The sequence below is a fragment of the Anneissia japonica genome, unplaced genomic scaffold, assembly GCF_011630105.1.
Source record: "Anneissia japonica isolate Jap-2015-1 unplaced genomic scaffold, ASM1163010v1 scaffold7345_len93687_cov157, whole genome shotgun sequence".
Taxonomy (NCBI): domain Eukaryota; kingdom Metazoa; phylum Echinodermata; class Crinoidea; order Comatulida; family Comatulidae; genus Anneissia; species Anneissia japonica.
Genome location: NW_022740285.1, coordinates 45701 through 64335, shown reverse-complemented (window position 1 = coordinate 64335; position 18635 = coordinate 45701). Strand labels below are relative to the sequence as shown.

Sequence of the window (18635 nt, the reverse complement as noted above, 5' to 3'; positions counted from 1 at the left end):
TTTATTATAATGGTAGATTAGGCATTATAAGCCAGGATCGCAACACTATAGCCTACGCTGTATGGTCTACAGCGTGATGTATATCGCAAGCCCCACCTGTCTTAAGCCTATAAAAGTTATATTATTTACGGTTGTATGTAACCCTACAAAAAATTTACATTATTTACGTTTGGTATTATATTATTTACGTTTATACGTATTTTAGGTACGTTTATGATTACATTATATACGTTTATTATTATATTATATACCGTATGGTTTAATATTATATTATATGATATACGTTTATAATAATATAATAAGCTTAAATGATATAATAATAACGTAATTATATAATACTAAACGTAAACCGTGTTTCTCTCGTTTTGCAGTCAAAAGATTGTTTCCTTGATATTAGTTTTTCCTTGATTGTGTTGTTCCAATGGAGGGGTTTTACTGTATTATCCAAAAATACCCTCAAATTAAATATTATTGTAAACGATAGATCATTCGCCTTTAACATGATATGGGTATATTATTATCATTTTCTGATTATTGTTATCATATTATAAGGTTTGAGACTGAGTGATGCAATTGTAGTAAATATAGGGATACTGATAATTTTACATTTATGTAGATGTTGTGTGGATGTGAAGATGATGATAGTGATGATGACGAATGATCACAATATTAACAATATAGTCCTAAGCAAGGTCATCCTACAGACCAGACCAGTAACTAACTGTTCTACTTAGCCAAGAAGCAGCACAGGGGAGCTGGGAGCAGCACATCTGGGAGCTGCACATTTCTAAGATGACAGTGGTTCCACTTTCGCTGCTCCCTGGCTCAACTGATTATTCTTTGTTTGTGAATTTCTGATTTTTTTTTCCTTTTTTTGTATTTTAAATGTTTTATATTGTTAATTGTTTTTGCCAGAATGAATATAATAAAATAAGAAAGGGTGTAACGGAAAACTATCTGAACAAAATACAATTCGCTTTAAAACATGATTGAGGTCAGCAGTCTGCAATAATACCGTAAAAACTCGAATTGAAGCCCGGGGCTTCTTATTTTGTTTTCGTTTTTGCTTTCTTTTTTTTTGTTTTTTTTTTGTTTTTGTTTTTGTTTTGTTTTTTGTTTTACTATAAAACAATAAATGGGGCCACTAAACATTATTCTGTATCATGGAATGTATTAACCGGCATTAAATCACCTAAACTACTGTATAAACCAAGCATGTTTTTAATTGATTTTGTCTCTTTGAAATTCATGTACAATGTATGTAGGCCTATGGTACTATCTCGAAAAGAAGACCATGGGCTTGTTTCGAGGCAAATTTTACAAAAAAGCTTAGGGCCCCTCGGCGGGGACCAAAAAAAAAAAAAAAAAAAAGGTGGGCTTCAATTCGAGATGGGCTTCTTCTCGAGGTTAAGCCAATTGGCTTCAATTCGAGGTTTCCGGTTTTAATGCAAACTTTGGATGTGGGCTTCTTTTCTAGATGGGCTTCTTTTCAAGATGGGCTTCCTTTCGAGGCTACTTTTTCAAAGTAAAGAGGGGGGGGGGCTTCTTTTCAAACAGAATGTTGTAAATTTTGTGAATAAGGCCACTGTAATATCAATCTGTATCATGGAGTGGATTTAACTGGCATTAAATCACCTAAACTACTGTATAAACCACGCTTGATTTAAATTTATTTTGTTTTTTGAAACCAAGAGTGAAATTTGTTGAGAAAAGATTATCAAGGAAATAATGATTTTTTAGATCTGGTGAACCATTGGAGAATTTTTCCCAATATTCATGTAAATTATTTTTAAAAGAGCAATTTTAATTCCATGGATGGTCTTAGCCTTAATATATTTTAAAATTGTAGGCATTCTTATAGAAAGTGTTCTATACTTTCCACAGAGTTGCAGTTACATAATTTGCAAAAACATGTACATCCATCATACCAAGTACTTTTCCTACCTTCTAAAGCTAAACAATTAGACCTTGCTTTAAACTTAAGACTGATTCCTTTGAAGTCAGTTTATCTTATAGATATGTTTCAAAAAAGGGTTTGTTTTTAGATCTGAGATATTCATTTAAAGTTGATTTCTTACATTGCTCTTTCAAACCATTTATTAACATCATTGTTTCTGCAATTTATGAGTTTAAAATCAGATGAAAGGTAAATTGATTGTTTTACACAAACTTCATGGTTTAAGGGCCTAAGTCATGTTTCGAAAGAAGCTTCTTAATGAAGTTTAACCATTTCCATTTCATTTTATTTTCATTATGCATAATTGCTTTCAAGAGTAATCGGGGCCACCTGTTATCGTCTAAATTTTTCAACCGGTTGGAATATTTAATTTGAAAATTATTGTGTATACTGGCAATTGTGTACCTTCCTAGATCTCCATATAATGCTGCTTTAGCTACATATCTAGGTGCTCTTAAAATTATCCTTGCCATTTCATATTGAAGGTTTTCAATTTTGTCGGTTGAGGAATTACAGCCACTAAGCCAAACGGAGCAACCATAATTGATGGTAGGTAGACCGATTACTCTCCAAAGCAATTCACCAAAATAAACTCTGTTAAAGTTGTCCTGATTATAGATAATTGCTTTATAATGCTATTATCCTATTACCTTTTCTTAAAACCTCTTCTATGTGTCGTGAGTCGGTGTTAGTGTTAGAGATATAAATTCCAAGATATTTATAGCAGTCAGTTTCTGTAATAAAATTGTTACCTAATTTCCATTTTCTATATTTATTTACAAGTTGTCATGTAATTAGAACATTGGATTTATTGTAATTGTTTCCATTTACTTGGAATTCACTTGGTGATTTAGATCTCTTTCGTCTTCACCGACTAACACTACATCAACAGCCCAAAATAAGGCTCCAATTTTAACATTAAATATAATAACTCCAAGGTTACTGTTTATCATTATTTGTAATTCATTAATGAAAATTGAAAACCAAAAAGGTGACGAGGGGCGGATCCAGCCTGCCAGAAAAGGGGAGGGGGTGGGCGCAATCTGCGAGCAGCCTTAGGCTGGGGGCACAGGGCCGCTTAGGGCCCCTCGGCGGGGACCAGGGACAGAGGCCCTGGTGGGGTGGGGGCGAAGCCTCCTTGAAGCCCAGCACATTTGAGGAATATGAGGTTGTATTGAGTCGATTTTGACTATCTAGCATGGTAGTTTTCAGTAACGAATAAATTTTTTAAAATAGGTGTATGTCTTAAAAGAAATTTTAATATACAGGATACCTGCAATATGCAAACTATGAAATATGTCATTAAAATTAAAATCTACTCACAGCTGTGGGTTTTAGTGCCTCTTCTACGAACATCTCAAACATAATCTTTGACAACATGCAAAGGTACACCATTTCAAAAGAGAAATTTCACTTCTAGAAAACATGATGAAGTTTCTCAGCAACATCGAGAAAAAGGAAAACTAATATCCAAAATCCGTTAAAAAAAAGTCGTCAAACAACAAAATCCCCTTCTGTATATTAACATTAAGTAAATTACTAGTGTTCTATTTCTCATTTGTGAATTTTCTTTCCTTTAGTTAATCCAGTGTCAATTTTTTATAAGTAAAAATAAAAAAATTGACACTGGATTAACTAAAGGAAAGAAAATTCACAAATAATGTACTGAATCCAGAATGAATTTATTTCCTATGTTCTATTTCTCACCAAGTGGATTTATGAATAGCATTCCCCTAGGGTGTTTTTTGTATGGAATTTCTATATCTTGAAAATTAACTTTACCTTGTACATTTTCATACAAATTCTTAATACAGGTAATTTGAAGTAAATTTCCTTTAACCCCAATATTACTAACAGCTGAAAATAACCCTTTTCTCCAAACAGTGTCAAATGCTTTTTTTAAATCTAAAAATGCAAGAAATGTTTTTTTTTTTTTTTTTTTTTTTTGCCTTCTGATTGTCGTGTGCTAATGACACTTTAAAGTGTGAAAATATGATCTTCACATCTCCTATCCTCTCTAAAACCGCCTTGCACTTCACTTCAAATGTTAAACTCTTCTAAGAAATCTGGCACCGTTTAGGGGATAATGCGGTTGCATACCTTCTTTTGGAGGCTATTTTTGCAAACTAAAGAGGGGGCTTCAATTCGAGATGGGAAGCCCATTGGGATTCAATTCGAGGTTTTACGGTACCGTAGTTGTTATTATATCATGCTTACGTTTTGGTGTAAATGAAATCAATATGATATCAGCCACTACTGATTTTATTTGAACGACCTACCGATATATCGACTGATTGATTGATTGATTAATTCAACAGTTTTTTTTAATTAAAAAGTTAATATTCGTTGAAAAGATTGACTGTTCCATTCATTGACTGGACCAGCTCTCCCCGATGGGGGTGAGGGCCTGTCCTCCCCCGGCCCTCCGCTGGCGCCACCCCGCTATTTCTCTCCAAAGTGAAAGCACTTTACGAGCACAGCAAGCAGCTAGCTCATTGCTGACCTTGTAGAGCCCACAAATGTAAAAATCTACCACAAATGTAAAAATAACCGCAAATGTCAAAGTAACCGCAAATGTCATAACAAAACATTTCACAAAAAAGTACCAAAAAAAAAAAAATCGATTTTTACCTCAAATGTCATAACATGTCACCCGCGAATGTAAAATTCATTGTAAGATAAGATGTTCCTAAATTCTTAAAATATTGAAAAACCCCCATTTGCATTCTTCTTAATTACCCCGAGCTTTGTGAGGGCATCAAGAACCCATGCCATATGAAAACAAGGAATGCAACGAATGTCCATTCTCCTCCTCAGAGGTTTGCCAGTGTTAAGTTTTTTTTATTGAATGGAGTTGTCATATTAAATGTTAGGAAAAATCGTAAACTAATTTATTATTTTATATATTTAATTTATTCTTATGTATTGGCATTCTAGAGGGCAGTTCACGGTGAACCGTTGATATAGTATGTAGGCTTATATTTCCGTAATTGAGTTGAGTTATTGATGTCCAGTGGAAGACTAACTTGTAATTTAAACAAAAAAAAATTCCTTTGATTATAATAATAAATATGCATTGTTGTAGACAGTTGATATTGAGGAAAACAAGAGGAAAGAGGAGTAATTTATGTAAGGGAAAGTTAGAACCACTCCTTTGGAACACTCCTATTCATGAAGGGGACACTTTTTTTTGGTCCCGAAGATGTCCCCTTAATAGAGGTTCTACTGCATAGGCCTACTATTTTGCCTATACCATCTATAGTGGCGCCGATAATTCGCTATTATTGAATGAAAAAAAGCATTGCAAATTCGTCATGGAAATGACTATTGTTCACTCGCTGGTGGCGATGTTTGAAAAATAGATTTAGAATTCCTAGGAACTCTAAATAGATTATAAGAAATTACATCATGGAATCCACGGTAGATGATTGGGTGTTGTGTGAAGATGCAGTGGCGTAATTGACCAATCGTCAAAGCCAACATTTGTCACAACTGATGAACATAATCATAGTACAGTTTGTAATAAAAACCGCCGCACTATCTAATGAACATATTTGCAGCCGATTTCTTTTTACCAAGTTGCGCTTAGCTGAGTTTATACAAAGAAATACAAAATCGTATCATCGTTGTTTTATTGAGCCACGAACGAGAGCAAAATGGCTAGCGTGGAATCGAAACGATGTCACTACCCAGCGTGTTTGTACACCAGCAAGTGTCAACGACTTGGGCAGTTTATGAAGAACAATTTAATGGTCATACTTCTCATTAGCTCTCTTGTATTGGCGGTTATAGTTGGTGCAATTGTAAAAGTCGGCACCGGTAAAGTTTATACCGATCGAGAAATTGACCTCATAAGCTACCCTGGTACTTTGTTTCTCAATGCATTGATGATGTTGATTATTCCACTGCTTACTTCGAGTCTTATAACGGGCATGGCATCCCTGGATCAAAAATCATCTGGAAGGCAAGTACCTACTTATCTTTAAAGAGTGTAACCGAGTATTTTAGTAGGATAGGTCAAGGTTAATATAGGCAGTGCCAAGTAATAAGCCTATTCAGGTGACAGGAGTTGCGCCAGGATTTTCCCAACGTGGGGGCTGTCTCTTATACACATCTAGATGTGTTCCCCGACGAGAACGTAAGGTGGGCGTGGTCGGCGGTATGTGCTCAAAATCACTTGTGAAAGTGATCTATGGAAATCCCGTTGACCCCTGAAAACTAATGGTTTCAATTGCCTATTTAATCGATTTTAGAGTTTAGTGTAAAAAAAAATAAATTATAAGTCTTTCTTTTCCAGAGGGGGTGGGGAGGGGCAGCTTGCCCTAACAGAACCGTTGGACCCGTCTTCTCCACCGCGGCACCCATAATATGTATTTTTTAGACAAAGGGTCTACATTTATATTTGCTTAAGCATAGAGAGGTGTGTAACACCCTCCCCTGACTTTTTCCGATTACATCATGGGGTGGTGATCAAGGGTAGGAAACATAAACTTTTTAGGCATGATCGAAAATAGTTCGCTTTTACAAAATAAATATCTTAGTTTTTACTATAAAATATAGGAATTTATATTAAATTTATAGTATTGTATGCTGTGCTTCAAATTTGTTTGGTTAGTCTGTGAATTAACTTTTTAAATGATTTGTGTTTTGTAAAGTTTTGATGTTTGCTTCATGGGTCCATTTGCCAGGGTAGCCTGTCACTGTGTTTGGCTGATAGGTACAACCCATGAAATTGGGAAAAAATTAGGTCAGCAAAAATTTGCTGACCTTAAATTCACTGAAGTCGGCAATCTCAGCAATTTTTTACTGCATAGTCCTATAGTATAAACTATGATTTTTCCGAATGCTTGACTTTACATCGTCATCTGCAGATCGTGATTTTGTAATCTCTAATAAAATAATATTGTCCCAGCCCACGAAACCAGGGGCGGATCCAGAGATGTCCAAAAGGGGGGGGGGCGCGATCGAGACAACAATGTCTAGGGGGTCCAGGGGCATGCCCCCGCGAAATTTTTGTGTTCTAGACGCCCGAAAATAACATTTGAGGCGTTGTGGACTATCATTTTTTTCTTTTTCTTTCTTTTTTCCTTTTTTTTCTTACAAAAGGTGGGGGCCTGGGCCGGGGCGGCCCCCCTAAATCCGCCCCTGGAAACGACTAGGTGGCAAGAAGATAAAACGATTATACAGACATCATACGTATGCCTATTAAAAATAATTATTGTACAAACAAACCTGTTTTGCGAACGACCAATTTCCTTGGTTTTGACGATGTACGTAAAAATTTGGTTTCTGCTATGGTCTGTTTCTGTCAAAGTTTTGACTTGCCCAAGCAGTTTTGAAGCAAAGAAATCCAGACCTAGGTAGGCAATAATTTGCCGTTCTGTAGCAATTATGGCCCGACAATATGGTCGGCATATCTAGGAGATATATTAAGGGGAATGTTCCCCGTGACCCCCCTGAAAAGGCCACCACTGAGAAGGGGTATTTTTTTGGCTGTCTTGTTTTTTTAAATGTTGGTATGTACACAAAATCTGATTTAATTTTACTGTGATATCTCCTTGCACTGGAGGATAAATGGTGGTAATATAAAACTATAGTGACAAAGGACACTTGAATTAATTCAATAAAAAAATAAATACACTAAACAATTAAAACAAATTAAATTATTGACAATTAAAAGATGTCTCTGATGGGACATCTGCCAAAAATCATACAGTGAAAAATGATTTCATTGTTAAAACAAACTGGAAACCATAAAAATTGGAAACTGAAATATTGCTATGCTTGGCTTAATGGATATTGTGCGATTTTAAATTGTGCTAATACATTGTTCATAACTGTAATTACCACATATGGACATTTAGAGTGAAAAGGACACAGGGGACGGTCTATGAATAATTTCAGTAAATTTTATTCATCTCTACATTAAAACTACGAGTAGATTTGAGCCTAAAGTGATGGATAGGCCTAAGCCTGTTCTTATTTGTTATCCAATATGAACTACACAAATGGAAGAAATACTGATGCCTCTATATTTCACTTTTTTATTGATAAGGCGAGACATTTTTTTAATACCTTGCTCAGCAAACTTATTTTGGAAAGAAAAAAAAATAAAAATAACATTTTGATTTCTTTTAGCAAAATTTTGGAAAAAGCATATGGCAGAGGAAAACAAAAATAGTGTGTTTTTTTTTTGTTTTTTTTTTATTGTAAACTTAGTTGGAGTTAGACACAGAGTTTTAAGATAAGATAAGATAAACCTTATTGCTCCAAAATAGGAAATTCAGTAATCGCATTAATATATATAATTTACAGTAAAAATATGAAAACAATGATCAAATGCAGAAAATATAATAAGATAGATATCAAACAACAATTAACACTATTTTTTATTGAGAAAATGTGTCACAAACTCTTTTGGGTTGGGGTATGGCAGTGAGTAATGGTTGGGTTTACAGAATTTTTTTTTTTTTTTTTTTGGTATGTACAATGTTCTATCACTTATTTAGCTCAGGGTAAAATGATAGTGGCATCTAATCTTTTAATTTGGTTTTAACATTACATCCCATCTCCTAAAATATGGCTTATCACTCAAATTTACCACAAGTCATTATTAAAAAAATTCTGAGTGTTGCAAAACTCTTCCTGACAAAAAAAAAAAAATTTCCCGAAAAAAAAAAAAAAAAAAAAAAAAAATTAGAATCCTGAAATAACTGAAGCTTGCTGTACTAGGAATATAATGTACCAAGAAATGTTTTTTTTGTCCTAGATTCTGGTGCATAGTCACATTCCACTGTGTGGGATGATGGGGTGTGCCAAACCCACCCATCCCTCTTGGAAAGTTAAAAAAAAAAAATTGTTGATCACCTAAAACACCCCAGAGGTTCTTTCCGGACCCTTTCTCTCCCCCCCCCCCCCCAGGCTTGTGTTGTCCCCCTCGATTGGCCCCCAACATTCGGACATCTTTGGATCTGCCCGCCCCTGGAGGTGCTCCGTAGTCCCATTTGCTAACTGGTACTGTAGAGCAAATATTCTCTATGTTGGTACTGATATACTGTAGGCATTAATAATGCACCTCGTCCTTGAGGTTATAAAATACTGTATAGTGCTTTTTCATGGTCATTGGTCCACATGCTTTGTAGTGTTACTGCTGGTAATCAGCGCAGGAGCAGGCAACCCCACCAGATACCCACACTCCTGTGTAGAGAGAAAAAAAAATGCAGTGAAAGTTATTTGCTCAGGACACAAGTGGAATGCAGAGGGATTGAAACCCCCTGACGTCATGGTCGGGCAAGCAAACCGTTCCCGCTACACAAAACCGCTTGCAGCATCCAAATCAAAGATAGATAGAGATATTTCAACTCTACAGATTGTACCAGGCAGAGTTGAAATATCATTGATCAAACAGATATTTCAACTCTGCCTAGTGCAATCTCTAGTAATGGGAAGTCTCTCATTACGTATCATGTGCATTTAAAATTTCAAATTAAACCGTTGGGATTTCATTTTTTTGCTGTGCATTCTTTTTAAGCAAACCAGCACTTTATTTGCAAGGCGTTTTAAACTAATTGCGGAGCACTTCCACAAATGCATCACAATATAATGCAATGCAATATTTGCCTAGAATTACCGGCTCAGTCTTCAGCAAAGCCTGGCTGTAAAACTATTGAGGCTTTGGTGTACAAAAAAATTCAGACCTGCCAACTCGCCCGAACCTGTCGGTGTCAACCGATATTTAAAAAAATCTCCATTTCTCTTGATCGAACGTAATTTTCACCCAATTTCAACGATTTTACAGGTCCCCCTCAAAATGCTTTGATTTATGCATAAATTTGATTGATTTGAACGTTATTATTCAATGTATGCCTTGCCTGCTTGCTTCATCACATGGTAAACAAGCTACCATTTTCAATTCGAACGTCACCACCAAAGGCCAACTTCGTGGGCACGTTGCAGGCATGGAATTGAGGACAACAAAAAATTAGTGTCTGTTTTAGAATCTTGCATTATCTTCTGGTTATTTTCCTGGAAACCTCCACTGTGAATTTCTTATTGAAAAGTGTCCTTTCATCTCTTTAATAATCATTCATTATTTAAACCGCAGAAAAAATTGCTACACACAATTTTGGAATTGCTACACAAAACATAAAGCATAGTGCATAGCACTTTTGCTACACACAATGGAAATCTGAAAATTTTCTATAGTGCCTGATCCTGTGCTGATTACAGCAGCAACATTCAGGCATGTGGACCCAATCCCCAGGGACAAAACTGCTTTGTATTTGAAAAGAAAGGAACTACAGTGTACTGATATACAGTATACTAGAAATTGCAAATTGCAAGTGAAGTGCTGTGAAGTACAACTGCATATAAATGTTCTTCGTACAAAATTATTTATGCGAGTCAAGAGAAAATAATGAATAATAAAACTATAACAAATAATATGAGACACGACCCATTGTCTATATTAGAACACTTCTCATTGGGTAACAAAGTCGTAATTTTTCATTTTTGTCAAAAAGTGTCTATAGTGTGGTGAATTATGGTTTAGGTTTTTTTAAGTTTCAAAAATTTCTATGTATGTGGAAAATGTAGTTGATTACTAAAGGTTACAATTTTTATTTTGAAGACTGCATGGTCTAGGAAGTGTACATTTTTTATGGGGCAAGTTTCCAAGGGCGGGTTTTCTAGGGGCGAGTTGACTGCCAAAGAGTGTTGCCAAAGTGCGAGCCAGCGTGTTATTTGATCACAAGTGCGAGACATATCACAAGTGTGAGCCAGCGAGCCATGACGTCACGACAATAGATAACAACTATAGGTCTATTAATGAATTATTGTGATGTTGAATAGACAATGTTAGCTATCAAAGAGCGACGTTGTTTTTCATTGAGACCTAGGCTAAGCCTATACCATCCTAGCTTGTCTAGGCCTAGAGTAGGATAAGGCTAGCGCGACATGCGGACGTTGATACAAGTAGGTTAGTCTACAAACGTCGCCTAAAGTAATTGATTTTACCCGGCAGAACGAAAGAAGGAAACTCCGCTATTCAGTCGTCTTAGGCGCTCGTTTTTTGACAAACAATGACCTTTCAGAGGTCAAATTGCTGTCAAGAATATGAATTGGCTGCTTCGCAGCAATGATTAAATAAAGTAAAAAAATAGATGAAAAACATGCATCAAAGTGTTAAAATTATTTTAAAAAGAAATATGTAGTGTCATTTGTGCCGAGATGAAATTTATTTGATTATTATTGTGCATCATGAAAGTGATGAATTAAAATCTTTAATTAATGGACTTATAGCAATTTTCACCTGATGTTTTTGGACATGTTTTTCTCAAGTTGGTGAATAATATAACATTCACAAGTGATAAACCATACGTATTTCGTATAAAATTTATTTTCAGACAATTTATTTTATCTATATTAAGGATTCCGAATAATTTGCAAGTGAGTTTCATATTTCAAACAAGCAAAAATAAACTGAATTCTCTGAATACCCAAATCTACATAAATCGGAAATTAACACACATAGGAAGAAATCATATACCTAATAACAATTTTGATATGCTGTAGAACCAATTTTTCTAAGATACAATAAATCTGTTTAACAAAAATGGTATAGAACAGAATTTTAAATATTTTAAAACTGGGGGTAAAGGTAAAAAATGACTGGTTACACCCCTTTACCCCCAGATTTTAAATATTCAAAAAACTTTTATCTCATTAACCATTCCCGAGTTTTTCGTTAAAAACCCATTCTTAGCCAAACAGTACAAAAAAATTGTAATACTAATAAAATTTGATATTAATATTTTAGGCCAAATAAAATTAGTTGCTAGTTTCATATTGCCACCCTAATCATATTTTGGAGCCTCATGAATAAAATTACTATTTGCTATTTTTCAAAAAAAACATTCATTTTTCCATGGACAATAAAAATAATGACTGTTTGAAAGAATGTCAAGCATATGTAATTTTATTTGGCCGTAACTACTTTTGTATGTATTCCTTCAATTAATTTCAAATATTTACTTTATATACAGTCTTGGAAAGAAGGCTATTGTGTATTACCTAACAACCAGCGTGACGGCCGCAATAATAGGTATTGTTTTGGTCGTGTCTATTAAACCGGGCAGAGTCGGGAAGGAAGATGTTGAACGGGATGAGTTAGAAGGAACTAAAGAAGTTGATGCTGCTGATACTATCATGGATCTCATTAGGTATGTGCAGGCCTTTACACAGGTTTTATATTAGCTGAGGGGTGGGGTGTGAAGACATTGTTGCATATGATATCAACAGGGGAGTTTGGAGGGATCATGCACACCCCCGAAAGAAGCATGCACCTGTCCCCAGGCAAAATAATCATCAACCACCCTTTGCACTCCTTGTTTTGCAGTGGCGGATCTGGGGTTGGGGGGTGAATAGGGTGGGTGGCTATCCACCCCCCCCCCCCCAATTTGTGTACCTTGAAAAAAAGTGGTCATTCGTCTTGTGTGTGCGCTTCTCGTGTCGTACACATTATGTGTAGTAGGTACTTTCCATTTTAAGCTTTTACTTCTTTTCAAATTCCATCTAAGAACATGCTGTCTAATAAATACAAGAAAATCTCAAATGTGAGGAATACCCCTCCGAAACTACCCCCACTCAGTGATTCTCAACTCCCACTATCCTCCAATTGCTAAATCTTATTAGATCCACTACTCGTGTGGTTATGTAAACTATTTTATGGTTTTAGATTGGATGTTGAAAGTCATGCTTTTATTTAGACTGCAATGCAATCACAATGACTTTATTTGGAGGGAAAATTAAATTCAAGTATAAAAAAAAAGTAGTTTCATGTCCGAATATTTTGAAAAAAAAGAGAATGAGGGCATATTTTTTTCTTTTTTTTTAACTCTTGAGATGGCAAATCCAACGGAAACGGCTAACTTTTCTCACATTTACCAAGTAGACACATTGAAAGCAAATAAAAGAAGTACTAGACATGATTCATACCATTGTGTTACCACTGATAACACAAGCCAGATATTAAGGAAATTAAAAATTTTAAAAAATTGCTAAAGCAGAGAAATTGATGCGCGAGGGGACGAGAAGTTAGTAATTATTTTTATTTGGTGTAATATCTTTCAGTCCAACAACCTCAGGTGGTGTTGGACAACAAGGAGTACCTGTATTGTGCCTATTGTTTATATCCGACAAGTTGGCATTTCCTGTGGCAGATCCAGAAGTTTTGAAATAGAAGGGAGCCCATAGAGAGATTTTCAGAGATGGAGAGTCTATACTACTCTACCTCTGCCCCAACCATGGTTGAGGCTGAGGTAAGAAAATTTATGATAATATGGCTACCTCTAGATGGCCGTAAATGGTGCTCTAGAATTTTAGTAGATTTTTTTTTTTCTTAATTTTTTTTTTTTTATTTAAAAAAATTTATTGGGCGGGGGGAGGGGGTGGCAACCGTCTGGGCCTTCCTTAAATCCGCCACTGATTCCCTCTCCTGCTTGTGGCAGTTTCTACAATGGATAGAATTTTGTTTGATTTACAGTGCTGTATATGGTGAATTTATAACAGGAAATGATATACAGTACTTCGCCACAGGGACCAGGGATGCTTTTGGCAGCCCTGGTATCCAGTGACAACTACAGATTTAATAGAAACAGCTGATCAAGTAAGATGGTAGTATCATGTTACACAAGCCTCTCTTCCTTCCAGGGATCCCACTTTATAATGTGGGTCAAACCAGGTATCAGTAATTTAGTAATATACTTCATGTTCGTGATTGATCCATAATTCTCTTGTTTACTTTGTGTGAACTTGTAAGTAAAATCCATATTTCAAGCAACCTCAGAGCTAGTACTGATAATAAAATAAGGTAAATTTTCTGCCGATTAATATAAATATCTTGCTTCAAGCAATTGGGTATCCATTTGTGGCAAAGACAAGCCAAACCAGTCACTCGTCGCAAATCGTGTTACAGAGAAAATGGCCAAAACATGCTGGAATGTCAAATTTTTAAAAATCTATTTTATTGCACTAAACTAAACTTTATATATCTACATCATTCTATGCTATTATTTTCCCATTTTCAATGTTAAAACAACACTTTTTAAGGATTTAAAGATAGTTTCTGCATGAAAAATGCCTAAAATCATAAACTTTGAAGGCTGATTTCTCATATATTGTTCTTTAAACAGCTGTGTGATTAAACGATTGTAACTTCATAAGGAAATGTCCGATTTGAATGATTTTTTTACCATTTTATAGCTATTATTTTACTCTCTAACACTGTATTAATAACTGAAAATCGATTTTTGCGACGAGTGACTGGTTTGGCTTGTCTTTGCCACATTTGTAGAAGTATGATGAAGATAGTGTCTTTAGGACATACATCCGATTTTAAATTGACAGGTTGAAATTATGCTAATTATAGGCACAATGTATGGTATACTTGGACCAGCCTAGAAAATGTGTGTAATTTTTTAGATTGACATATATAAAAAAATTATCACTAATTAAGAATTCAAAGGAAGAATAGGAAAGAAATTTGGAGCAGTTTATAATTATATACCGAAAGTTACTGTATAACCGGACTCCGATATTTGACGTACAGATGATTCATGAAAATTAGCATATATGAAAATTATTGCCATCGAAAATATCCATGAAAAGGTAAAACATAAATCTAAATCCAGTATACTTTTATAAATTGACTGATTTTTATAAAGACTGTTAGATTTTAATAAAATGATTTAATACTTACCCCACCCATCATGTCATTGATCCCTCATGCTTTATACCAGCTCCTGCGCTGACTACCAGCAGCAACACTTAGCATGTGGACCCAAAGACCAGCCTTTTAACCTGTCTCTTATACACATCTAGATGTGTATAAGAGACAGATCCATAATTCTCTTGTTTACTTTGTGTGAACTTGTAAGTAAAATATTTCAAGCAACCTCAGAGCTAGTACTGATAATAAAATAAGGTAAATTTTCTGCCGATTAATATAAATATCTTGCTTCAAGCAATTGGGTATCCATTTGTGGCAAAGACAAGCCAAACCAGTCACTCGTCGCAAATCGTGTTACAGAGAAAATGGCCAAAACATGCTGGAATGTCAAATTTTTAAAAATCTATTTTATTGCACTAAACTAAACTTTATATATCTACATCATTCTATGCTATTATTTTCCCATTTTCAATGTTAAAACAACACTTTTTAAGGATTTAAAGATAGTTTCTGCATGAAAAATGCCTAAAATCATAAACTTTGAAGGCTGATTTCTCATATATTGTTCTTTAAACAGCTGTGTGATTAAACGATTGTAACTTCATAAGGAAATGTCCGATTTGAATGATTTTTTTACCATTTTATAGCTATTATTTTACTCTCTAACACTGTATTAATAACTGAAAATCGATTTTTGCGACGAGTGACTGGTTTGGCTTGTCTTTGCCACATTTGTAGAAGTATGATGAAGATAGTGTCTTTAGGACATACATCCGATTTTAAATTGACAGGTTGAAATTATGCTAATTATAGGCACAATGTATGATATACTTGGACCAGCCTAGAAAATGTGTGTAATTTTTTAGATTGACATATATAAAAAAATTATCACTAATTAAGAATTCAAAGGAAGAATAGGAAAGAAATTTGGACCAGCTTATAATTATATACCGAAAGTTACTGTAAACCGGACTCCGATATTTTACGTACAGATGATGCATGAAAATTAGCATATATGAAAATTATTGCCATCGAAAATATCCCTGAAAAGGTAAAACATAAATCTAAATCCAGCATACTTTTATAAATTGACTGATTTTTATAAATACTTAGATTTTAATAAAATGATTTAATACCTACCCCACCCATCATGTCATTGATCCCTCATGGTTTATGCTGATTACCAGCAGCAACACTTAGCATGTGGACCCAAAAGACCAGGGAAAAGAACTGCGCTTATAAACGCAAGGAAGAGATGCATTATAAATGCCAATTAGTAGGCCAGAGGTGACTACACTTTCTTTTTTATATCGGAACACTGAGGCTGAATTTGCTTAAAAATTAAGAACAAAATACACTGTAGAACAAAATATCCAATGAGATTTTTATTTTAAAAAACTAGAAAAACCAACAATTATATCTGTACCTTAATATGTGCAGTTTATGTGACTATGTAATACCCTCTATAATACAGTACAGTAGGTGTACCTACCTAGTCATTTGGGGCCATTTTTACCGGGGCCTTTTTTCTGGGGACATATTTCAGGGGCCTTTTTTTTTCAGGTGGTTTGTGAAAAAATTGTGAATGCAGAACTAATAATTTAAAGAACATGGATACAGATATGATACATGGATGCAACCCACTTCCCATCTTGTATTGTGGGAGTGTGCGTCCATATCCCCGATTGACCCCCCTTCCCCAAGCTACACCCTTGGGAGTGCTGTAGCCAAATTCTCCAGTTATCAGTTTGTACTAGTTGGGGTGAGAGAAGCTATGCAAGTAAATGTCTCATTTCAAAGATACAGCATTGATTTTAAACTACGACCTTGAAATTATATTACCTTGATGTGCAGAAATAAAATTTTGCCTTCTGGGTCAAACTGCTAGATAATTTTTTTTGCATTTTTTTTTAATCCTTTGTAGTGTACCATATTGTGTTCGATGATCATCAAACTAATTGTCACACATCTGCAAAAACTTGTATTTTCAGGAAATGGGGATTATTGTTTACTTGGCGCTGATAAAATTTATGAACTTTTCTGCTGTTGTTATTCCAATTTACAACCACAGTTTAGAAATAGATTTTGGGCTAGTTCAGACTAGGTGGATAAACCCGGCTCAACTCACCGGGTTTATCCACCTGCCAGTCTGAACTAGGTGACTGATCTCAAGCCGAGCCGTGTTCCTCTAGTAACGGCCTGGCGTGCCACCATGTTTAACTTTTCTAATTGGGCTTTAATCGGGGGTCTTGCATTGACTTCAGGTAACAAAATGACCAATCAGCATTCAATTACTTGCGCTGTGAGCGAGCATACGTTTCACGAGCAATGTTTTGAAACACGTTTGATGGTTACGGTTCATTGTGAAAATTCTCGCGCCTGGCTAATCCCGCTAGTCTGAACGCCTGCCAAAGTTAAGCCGAGCTTAGCGTTAAGCCGGGCTTAAATCAAGCCTGGCTTAATTATCTCCTGTCTGAACGTAGCCTTTAATATGAAACTTTATTTAAAATTTATTAATCACCTACCCAGGAGCTTTGTATTATTATAGCATTACAGTATTTTTCATTATCAATTTATAGGATTATAAAGTACATAGTTTATATTATTATTATTTAATATTAATTTGGGTAGGGGCATAGACAACCATACGTCAGCATATTGCTAGGGTATGAAAAGGAGAAGGTTGACAAAAATCTTTTATCTTGAAGGTCTTGAACACTGCTGCAGTAGATATCTAAATATATAAACTTATTGTTAGTTTAATGGTAGCCAGAAAAAACACTCAATGACACTCCTTTTAACTATGTTTACAGTAGTTCATTTGAATAGCTTTAATAAAATGAAAACTCATTTAGATGGTGAATAGGCTATGAGGAATTGGGCCCTAAAATATTAGTTTTTTCCCCTATCTAGGCTGGAATAGTGATGAGAGAGGGAGGTTTACACTCCTTTTTTAAAACTATGTTCTAAGTTCATTTCAATAGCTTTAATAAAATGAAAACATTCATTTAGATGGTGAATAGGCTATGAGGAATTGGGCCCCATAAAAAATATTAGTTTTTCACCCTTCCCTAGGCTGGAAAAATGATGAGGGAAGGAGATTTTTTTTTTCTTCTTTTTTTTTTCAATTATTTTGCTTAAAGCCAAATATCACCCTTGGGTTTGCTGGTACATTGATATTCAAAGTAACACATGATTGAGAATGCAAATAATATCTACTAACTATTTAATTTAAACAAATTTAAAAAATAATAATTACAAAAAAAACAATTTTTTAAAAATATATATAAATTTTTTTTTTTCAGTACCGAATGTGATAAACGAGTAACTTTTTTTTATTTGGTCTATAGTACCATATGCTGTAGATGTAGGAAAATGGCCTTGGTAGTGTATAATTGTTAATGCATGACTAAATCCCTATTCCAATGAAAACTTTATGGGTTTTTTTTTTTTTTCTAGTATTTTTACCCATAGTAATAGAACAAAGTTGGAGGGGGGAAGGGGGCAGGGGAAGATGCATCCACCATGGCCACCCTGCTTGAGAACTATATTTTACAGATATACCCTTCCCACTTAATAGTAGAAGTACCATTTATTTAAAATTTTATTTCAAATCATCATCCAACAGCGAAACGACAATCAAAAACATTGCCTTTACTTTTAAGTTACCGTATTTATTTAAATAAACTCCCCGTTTGAATGAATTTGACCTCGAAAAAGGCGTCCCCCTCCCTAACCTCTAATAAACGCCCATCTCAAGAACTCATTTGGAATAAACCCCCCCCCCAAATAAAAATTTTCCCCCCCCCCCAAATGAATGTAAACAAATCTACTAGAAGCAACATCATTTTCAACACATCTATTAATGTGAAGTTTATTTGACATACGTATCCATTTTACACAAAAAAAAATTTATCGTCTCCCCCCCCCCCCCCCCCCCAAACAAAAAAC

At 34.9% G+C, this 18635-nt stretch overlaps 1 protein-coding gene across 1 annotated transcript in view; it reads left to right on the top strand.

Annotated features, from left to right (window-relative positions):
• The first annotated feature begins 5434 nt into the window (after positions 1 to 5434).
• Positions 5435 to 18635, top strand: part of LOC117118227 (excitatory amino acid transporter 1-like) — a 30710-nt gene continuing 17509 nt past the window's right edge. Inside the window, exons 1-2 of the mRNA XM_033262746.1 lie at positions 5435 to 5921; positions 12001 to 12177. Of these exons, the coding sequence (XP_033118637.1) occupies positions 5614 to 5921; positions 12001 to 12177 (485 nt within the window). The 5' untranslated portion in view covers positions 5435 to 5613. The remainder of the gene's footprint in view (positions 5922 to 12000; positions 12178 to 18635) is intronic.